Source organism: Sparus aurata, chromosome 3 (genome assembly GCF_900880675.1).
Source record: "Sparus aurata chromosome 3, fSpaAur1.1, whole genome shotgun sequence".
Taxonomy (NCBI): domain Eukaryota; kingdom Metazoa; phylum Chordata; class Actinopteri; order Spariformes; family Sparidae; genus Sparus; species Sparus aurata.
The window spans coordinates 8756918-8766665 of record NC_044189.1 but is presented as its reverse complement, the minus strand read 5'-3'; the positions used below and the strand labels follow the sequence as shown (position 1 = coordinate 8766665).

Below are 9748 nucleotides of genomic sequence, written 5' to 3'. Positions count from 1 at the left end.
AGGCTATAAACACACAATAGAAGTATTATAACTTGTTTTTGCCACAGGGCTGAGTGAACTTGAACATACTTGGGTTGTAACCATGTAATTGGGTTAACACCATGTCGTCATATGGCCGCGGGACCTGTTCCTGTATTATAAGTTATAGAACATAAAGATCACAACAACTTTTGTTTAAAGTCTTTGTCATCACTGTCTTTGCCTGAGCTTTGTGATAAATTGTCCTCATAGTATGGTTGTCTTATTTCACTTGTTTGTGCTTATATGTTGTTTTATGCCTGTTTTTTAATGCTTGGGACTGCAGTTGAAAATGGCTGAAACCTGTCACATTAACATGATGGACTTTGGCGCCCATTTTAATGAAAGTGCATCGTCACTTCTTTTAAATAAAACACATTCCAGCCCTCCTTGTGCTCTCATTGTTTCTCCTCATCCTCCGTGGTTTCCCTTTCCCTTCCAGTCCCAGCCCAGTTCAGGAAGTCTTATATCAGTCAGCCAGAACCAATGCTGAGACTGTGAGAGAGGACGGGAAGGGAGGAGGAGGAGGAGGAGGAAGATAAACATCACATAGGAGGGTCGGAGGAGAAGGAGGAGGGGGAGAGAATTGGGAGGGTGCAGTGTCCGGCTTCTTCCACGGAACAGCAAACCAACAGAAAGGTAAGAACAAAACCAGAACCTCATGCAAATGAAATCACCGTCCTGTCATTTGACTTCTAGCAAACCGACAAATAGGAGATGAAAGGAAGGTTCCGGGCTCGTTTTTAACGGACGAGGGACAGAGACGAGGCAGCACTGACATGGGGTGAGCGTTACGTTACATAACGCCCGACGAACACGAAATACTCTGATTTTTCATCATTTTTTTTTACCCAATTTGAACACCTTAACAGGGAATATGGCAGTCTTTTTTAAAACAGTAGTGGTTTTAGATGGATGAGGACGTTAACTGTCGTGTTTTGTGTTGTTTTTTTTTAACGTTATTTCATCGCTAAACCGTTGACATGCAGCCGTTGGGCGCCATTGGTCGTTTTTTCTGTGTTTCCTGCCGTCGTCGTTTCGCAGACAGACATCTTTTTACACAGATAAGACACATCCACCCAGGAACTGGACTATTTTGGTATATTTTCCTTCTTTTTTTTCATCGCATTGTGATGCTTATCCTTGCCTAAAATACTGTAAATCTGCCCATAAACAGACTACGCGTTGTCATAAAACGAAATAGATTATTTTTATATTTAAAATTCGTCAAAATATGTCGTGTTTTTTTACCCTCCTCGTGATTTATCATCAGCCCGTGCGCGCTCCCGACAATGCCACGGTCGCTGTCCTTCAGCACCACGTGAACGCGCATGCACAGAGGGAAAAACAGAGGAGAGGAAGCAGGAGAGGAAAGGAAAGGAGGAGAGGAGATGAGAGGAGGAGAGGAGAGGGGGATTGATTGACAGCAGCCTGAAGTCAGGATTAGAGAAATTTCCATTCTGAGGAGACATGTAAATATTTGATGCTAATAGAAGTGGAGTGTGCAGACCAGCCTAAATACAAGGGGTTTGGAGTGTGTGTGTGTTTGGGGTGGGCTGAGTTGGTGAACCAGATTTAATCTTCCTCCAGTTTTATTGTTTCCTTGGCTCATCCATGTACGTCCAATTGTTCTTGTATTTTCAATTTCAGGCTGCCCTATGACGTGTTCACGTATCGGTTTTGACTCACGTTTTGCGCTCAAAATCAACTCGCAGAAGCTGTTCAATTGCCGTCAAAGCCAAGTTTATCGTTGGCTGATGATGCAGTTCGAAAAAAAGCCTTTGCTTGTTTTTGAGAACTTTGAGAGCCTCTGGGGAAAGCCGAGATTGGAGAGATTACCATGGAACAGTGTCGAGTTTTGTCTGGAAATCAAACTCGTGACACAAACTACAGGAAAACAGAGCCGTGGTAGAGAGGACAGTGTGAATTCGGTAGATTGTTGCTGATATGACTCAGAGTTTCCTCAGAAGAAAACTTCAAGATGTTTCCTTTTGGTGCTTTTGAACGCTCGATATCATTTCTTTGCCGGTTAATTTTGTCTAAACACAAGCAGACGTTCAACAGCTTTGTTTGTAAGACCACAAACTTGAGACAGTTCGTGATACTTCAAAACTTATTTTTTCTTTATTTGATAATGATAGTTGAGATACAGGCAGGAAAATAGGGGAGGGGTAGGGCACAACATGCAAGAAGTTGGGAAGGAATTAATCATTCTAGAATAATGGGAGTGTGCTTATCAAGCAACAAAAATAGGTCCTAGTGTTAGACAAATTGATCAACGATGATTGTGATTGTAGGTTCGGATTGTTGGTGGATCGAGGAACACTTAAACCGGACTTAATTATGAAATATTTTTAACTTGTTAGTCATATAAAACGATAACCATGAGAGTTTTGCTTTCGTATCAAGCAGCACAAATGTTGTAGTCGGGCATTTTTGAGATAGTTTGCCTTACTTGATAGTTACACGTGCACACATAGTTGAAATGATACATTGTTCAACCTTATTAGCAACTTTTTGGAAAATCGATCAATTGCTAGTCATGTTCTGGTTCCAGCTTCTTCGATGTAAGGATTTGCTGCTTTTTTCCATCATTTATGACAGTAAACAAAGAGTGGACTGTCTGAGAGGCTGTCTTGACATTTTCATTCAAGATCGACTGTTTTCTATAAGTTAAACTAAAAACAATTGACACTATTTTAAGTTAATCAGTAGTCAAGACGTCTTTTTGAGCCAACTGAAACTGTGATTTTTCACAACCTTTTGACATTCAATAGATTAAACAATTAATCATTTTAACTTGAGATTAACCAGAAGATTAAGCAATAATGACAATAATCTTAAATTGCAGTCACATGGTATGGATCTCGACTGTTGGGCCACAATGATGCCTCACTGCAGACACATTTCAATTCAACTCGATCAATTGACTTAATACTGAAGGCAACATGGTGTTGGCCTTCATGGCGTATGCATCGAAAGAAGGTTTAGACTGCAGTTAATGGTTAATCTGCCAATTATTTTCATCATAAGCCTATAAAATGTAAAAGAAATTGTGAAAACTGATCATGACAATTTCCCACAGCCCAAAGTGATGTAATCAAATTGCTTCCTATGTCGGACCAACAGCCAAAAACCCTTCATGTACTGTCATCAGTGACAAAGAAAAGCAATCTGACAACTTTCTTTAGGACTGTATGTCTCGGGAACTTGTAGTGAAACACTAGTTTGGTTCTTTAAGTTCTTGAATGTTCTGTCCTTGTCTTTTCAGTGAGACTCAGTCGAGGTCAGTGATGCTTCAACATCAGGACCAGCCTCTGAACTCGGCCTATGGAGGGCACGGAGGCTCCAACAATGGCTCCTCCTCCTCGCTGAGAAACAGGAAGGGTGACAAAGATGGCAACTTCAACTTCCTGCCTGGCAAAGGGGATGATGGCTACACAGGCAACAGCGGCGGAGGTGGAGGAGGAGATGAGAATCGAAACCAGGTGCGCCCGCGCAACTTAGGTCCGCTGGGTCGCGACCCTCCGAACTCCTCGCCGTCCTCTGGGTATCACCACAGCTCAGGGCTTCTGTCTCCACGGTCCCGTCTGCCCTGCTGGAGCCCGCTGGAGCCCCTGCCTGAAATAGAGTGCGGGGACGATGGTTACGGCCGAGTGCCTCCTGACGGAGCGGAGGAAGGTAGGATGGAAGAAGAGGTGAGGAGGGTGATGATGAGCCAGAATGAGGAGAAGCAGAGACAGAAGAGGGAGCAGCAGAGGAGGAAAAGCAGCCTCATGGAAGACGATGAGGAATGGGGAGACAGCGAATCCGATTCTGAGTTCAGCTACCGGTCCGGTGGCAGCATGTCCTCTCTCAACCTTGACAGTGCGGGCGAAGGGATGCTCATGGGAGGCTGGGACCGCATCGGTGTCGGGGAACCCAAATCCAACCACCAGGAGGATGGAAACAGCAACAGAGATCCGGCTGTGCGACAGAGAAGCTTCAGTCGCAAGTCGCTGACAGGAAGAAACCTGGGAAACCTCCTGGAGGAAGGAGCAGAAGAACAACACCGAAACGACGGCTCCTCAGACTCCGACGCCGACCTGCCAGAGCTGATGGACGCCGTGTGGACGCTGCGAGACCGCGAGCGCTTCAAGGCTCAGGAGATGGAGAAGCACCAGGTGCAGCTGACCATGTACCGCCGCCTGGCGCTGATCCGCTGGGTCCGCACCCTGCAGAGCCGCATCCAGGAGCAGCAGAACCGCCTGCAGTCCAGCTTCGACATCATCCTCACGCAAAGGAAGGAACTGCTGCGCATGGGCGCTGCCAACGCCATGGCCAACGCTGCGCCTGCTGCTGCTGTCAGCCAATCATAAAGAGAGGGTAGAGGGAGGAGAGGAACTGAAACAGGAAGTGGTTAAAAAACAGCATTTTGGTTCTGTTTGCTTCTATCCTGGAAACCCCTGAAAACAAAAAGACAATCGCCAGTTTCCATCATCCTGTCATGTTTCTGATTGTAATGACGCAAAAAAAAATGTGTTTATGTTGATTTTCTTTTATGGTGTCCTATCCAGAGCATCAGAAACATATCAACTGAAGACTACCCCTCCACCAAAATGTATGATTTATGATTTATGACATGTCCAAGGAGATCATGAACAGTTTGTTGTGAGATTAATATCAAAAATACTCTGTGTGTGTGTTCGCTGTTCTTCTCTGTCTTGAGCTGTGTGTAGAAAAAACACCTGCTGTACCAAAAAAAAGGAAAATATGTAGATTTTACATTATTAGAGATTATTTATACCCTGAGATGCTGTATATATATATATATATATAAAGAGTGTAACGAGTACATTTAAAAAAACAAATAAAAGAATCATACATCTGAGCTCCTGTGTGTTTGTGTTTGTTTGCACATTCAAAACTAAAATGTTGGTTTAGGTACAAAAGTTAAAATAGATCAGTCTGTATGGGGCTAATGAAAGCACTTTTGGTGCCCAGAGCCTTCATCTTTAATTCCAGATCCGCATGTTGATGTGAAGGAGCAGGTTTTATCAAAGCCTCCCTCAGTGCAGATATGACTAAAAGAAGGGCAGTTTTTTATCTCTCATAGCTCTACTTGCTGTAGCGGAGCCCTCGGGGCAGCTGACCTTTTTAGCAAACAATCGCCTCTTTGTCAGCCGAACAGAGTTGGTCTGTATCGGCTCATCACACGGGGCTGGGGTGTGTGATAGCCGTGTGAGGCTCGAGCATCAGGCTTTTTTGCGGGCATGGCTGCAGCCGCGGGCGCTCCGACGTCATCGCACCTCTTTCTATGTGCATATGTGTGTATGTTCACAGAGATACCAGCCGCGTCGCCACCCTGTAATCTCCACGCAGAGGGAGTCGTGGTGGTGGGGAGCGGGCCCCGGGGAGCCTGTCAGTCTGCGCCCCGGGGCCCTGCAGGTCCTATCCGGCCGCGGTGAACAGACGCCGGTCCGGTTGCGCGCAGCGGAGCCAAACCCCGGGGCAAGTTTGGGGATAATCCCCGACTATGCCTCCAAACTAACTAACTCCCGTTTATTCTCTCAAGCTTATCGCCTGTCCTGGACGCAGGCGTCGCGGGGGGGAAAAGTCTGAGTCGATTTACATATTGATCCCTTGTTCGCTGGCTGGAGGTGGATGTTTGAGAGGCATGAAACATGTTTACACCGGAATAAACGTACAAGCAGACACCTCTGGAAAAAAGAAAAAGGAAAAGGGGGACACCAAGGAGGAACAAACACGTCTTTGATGACAATTTTGTACACCACCGAGACGTGATTTCAGGGTAGTTAGGAGGGGTTACAAATGCGTCCAAACAAAGCGCATGAAGCGCAGAGATAAATGAGAGAGAGAGAGTGGTACCTGAACGCCTCAGGAGAGCGTGTTTTAGGTGCTGTCTTCCTGTTGTATTATGTCCTCTGATGGTGTGCACATGAGCTGCTTCCTCCGGTTGGTGAGAATTAAAATTAACGAGCCCACCAGTAAAAAGTAAAGCATGTTTATAAGAGTTTATAAGGCGGAATTTAGAGTTAATGAATGTGCATTGGTTAAAAGTCATTAATTGGATTGGGAACCTGATGCTCGTTTCCAGCTCTTGTCTAAAGGGTCAGAGGTCAAACTGAGCAGATCTCCTGATGCGAGTTTAAAAACACCAAATGGACGAGGATAAACGTTTTTTTCACAACCTGGCAACCCAACATTCACGCTCATGAATGGATCATAACTGATTTATAACGCATTGTGCTTATTAAATAACAATTCCACCCTCACGTGTCATAAGATAAAGGTGACTCCATAATATTTATATCCACTTTTCCTCACCCTGAACCCGCCGGGACTCCGGTGACGAGGCGTTTTTACGCACGCATATTTGCGCCTCTGTCTCAAACCTGCCAAATCAGTCACTAATATAGCCATAAAAAAAAAAAAAAAAAAAAAAAAAAAAAAGGCGGGGGGTAAAAACGACAGGTGTGGTGTTAGGTGTGTGGTGGTTCTTCTTTTTTTAATGCACAACATCTTTGGGAGCAGGGAGGTGCAAACAGCTGGGCCTGTGACACCCCCGGCCAGATGTGGTGCGTCATGAGGAGGATCTGGAGCACCTTCACCAGTGACAATACTGGTGACAATTATGAAAATTATTTTAATGTGTGGGTTTTTTTTTATAGGATTATATTGATATAAATTGTGTTTCGTGTTTCTAACATTAAATATAATGGAAGAATATTGTATCATACTCTTGTTTTTGAGCTAAAACATGACGTTTATTTTACAGAAACATTAACCTGATCTCCTTTAATGTTTATGGCCATGACTGATAATAATTCTGTCATCAAAGATAATATTTTTTTTATCACCATCTTTTCAGAAATAACCAGCAGCACAATCTAACTGGTTGACTGACTGATTGAATTTAGGCTCTGTGCTGATTAAAAAGACTATATCATAAAATCAGCACAGCAACAGTAACAATTATCAAAGATACAATTAATTTAGTTTATTCTTTATATCACTTCAGTGTAGAAATCTGCGTAAATATAAGCTGCGGTCATAACAAAACAACACATATTACTATGTAGTTCTGGGGAATACATTTGAATCAGAATGAAAATCTAAATTAAAACACAATTTTGTATTATTTGAATTTGTTTGTATTTGCAGGATCCTTCGAAATAGACACTTTTCAAGCTGTTCTGGAGATCTTACTCTCCCGAGGACGACTTGTTTATTTAGTCAGGTCATAAGTGTGTATTATTGCCTTATTGATAAATAAATATCACCTCTCTTGAGTTTGAATTCCTTGTCAGTGCACCTTTGAATGAATACAAAAATGTTCATTATCCCTTTAACATGAGAAAACAAACATATTGTGGTGATGTGTCAGAGCCTACTCGCTCTTCAAAATATAAATGTGGCTACAAATGACTGAAAAAAACAACTTCCCAAGGCTACAGATGCTCTGTGATGTGATTGATTAGACCGTGCTGCAGCAGGATCAGTCTTGGCAGGAGGGTGAAGGGGAAAGTATTTCCAACGTCGCTTCAGCGGCTTGGTCTGACCTCAGATTACGCTGAAAGAACAAAATAATCTTTTCCCAAATTTCAAGGCTGAAAACTTATCAGATGGACACACACACACACACACACACACACACACACACACACACACACACACACACACACACACATTCCTCTTTGTGAGGACAGCAGCAGTAAACTGTGTCCACCAGGGGGCGACACCACATCACAGACCCTCAGATCAGCTCCTCACCTCCTGCTGCTGTTCCTGTGCTCTGACGCCAGGGGGCAGCAGTGGTCACAGGGCCTGGATCATCCAAGCAGAGGTGCACTTAACAAGGGGGACCACCTGGGATCCATGAAAGGATTCCCATTGGGAAGATTGTTTTTCACGACATGTTGAATGATACGACGCACGAGCTCCCAACCAGGATACATCTACAGGGGTCGCTGGATGATTAACGGAAAGGGAGAGCAGAAAAGACACATGTTTTTTAGACGTTCCATCAATCTTTGTTGAACTTTTTCTGTGACAGACAAAACAAAGAAAAGGATCTGTAGACCTAACAAGCAGTTACAGACATTGGTTTGTTTGAAGGGTTCACAAAGCAAACACTAACAAAATGCACAAAGGTGACTATATTAAGGTTAAATAGCTAGTTTAGTAACTACCTTCTTTTTTGGTGAAAGAAACAAAGAATCAAAGAAAGAGAGTTCGTGTTTAAATGCGCTGTATAAATAAAGTTTATCGTCAGCGTCACAGACTTTATTCACATATCTCGCAGGATGTATCGGGGTGAGTTCATCTACCTCGTTACTGTTTCCTCAGATTGTTGATTATCATTTTTAAAGAGCCAGCGTGCTCAAAATGAAAAACAAACAAACAAACAAAAAACATTAGAGACATCTCAAGTACTCAGACAGGTTGTGCGGAAGTTTCCTTTAAAGCTCCTGTTGGTCAGATGGTTGATGTCTGAGCATCAGTACTTGACGAGTTGGGAAATGAGACTCAAGGCTCAAGTATCTCACCAACAGGAGCTTTAACAGGAGCTGATATTGTGTAGCTGCGCCTTTATGATCCACTTTACGGACAATTTTCACCCTTCAGAGTTGGAGAAATCCTCTTACGCCTCACTTTCTGAACTTATCATAGACTTTATATTTCACATCAGCTTGTTCACTGAAGCTACGCTGTTCACACTGAGGAAAAATATTCTGAATTTCATACACATTTCCCTTAAAAAAATCCAACATATTTAGTATCTTTTAAAATGTTGGGTGTCCCAATGTATTTGGCTGCGTGCACAGTAAAAATCATTGGGTCAAAATTGATCCAGTGGGTCACAAAACTGGGTTAACTGCACCCACCGAACATGAGTTTAAAAAAAACACCAAAGTCAGTGAGTAGTTTTTTGGTGGTTTAGAGTTATTATTTACCCAAACTAAATGTGTTCCAGTCCTTTAACCCACATATCGCCGTTTTGTTGCTGTTTGCTAATAACACGTGCATCATTTACAGTTTTAAATGTCACATTCTCATTGTTTTGTACAACCTGCGTCACATTTGTGACATTTCTAAGCAAAGAAATTTGTATTTTAGTGTCCAAAAAAACACATTAATCTGTCAGTTTGCCCAGTTTGGATAAATAACTCAACAGTAAACCAACAGTTGAGTTTAATTTAATACTCTCTTTGCTGAATGAAGCAGTATTTTGTACATAATTCTTCCTCCCTTGTCTGCAGCAGCTTCAGACAGTTATATCATCTGTCCCACAAAAAGTCCTTTCAGATTAAGACTCCTCGGGACAAAAATCTGAGGTCCGTGGTCTTTGTGGTATTTGGACGCCCTTGACATGAAAAACTTTGGGAATCCCTGCCGCAGCCTCGGCTTTAGCTGTTGCGTGGAGCATTTTTTTCCCGCACACAGAAACACATATATACCCTATCATACTCTCTCTCTCTCCTTCTTCCCTCTGCCTGATGTAGTGTGACAGTGTGTTCGCCCGCAGCACTCTGCTGGCGTGGAAACAATCAGCTTTGACAGAAAGGGGGTGGTGGTGGTGGTGGTGGAGGATAGAGGGAGGTAGAGGAGTAGGGAGGGATGAAGGGAGAGGGAGGGTGAGGGTGAGGGTGGAGGGGAGAGAGGAGGGGAAGGGAGGCTGCGGCCCTGAGGCCTGTGTATGATGAACTGGATAGAAAGACCTGTCGTC

General features: G+C 43.5%; 1 protein-coding gene across 2 annotated transcripts; it reads left to right on the top strand.

Annotated features, from left to right (window-relative positions):
- The first annotated feature begins 663 nt into the window (after positions 1–663).
- Positions 664–4888, top strand: c19h1orf216 (chromosome 19 C1orf216 homolog). Of its 2 annotated transcripts, none has more exons than XM_030411520.1 (2): positions 664–802; positions 3290–4888. In XM_030411520.1, exons 1-2 carry the CDS (start codon positions 798–800, stop codon positions 4374–4376), a joined length of 1092 nt encoding a protein of 363 aa, XP_030267380.1. In that variant the 5' UTR covers positions 664–797; the 3' UTR covers positions 4377–4888. The 2 variants fall into 2 exon arrangements, with proteins under 2 accessions (XP_030267380.1, XP_030267379.1); XM_030411519.1 differs by lacking the exon at positions 664–802 and adding an exon at positions 809–1117.
- The last annotated feature ends 4860 nt before the right edge of the window (positions 4889–9748 follow it).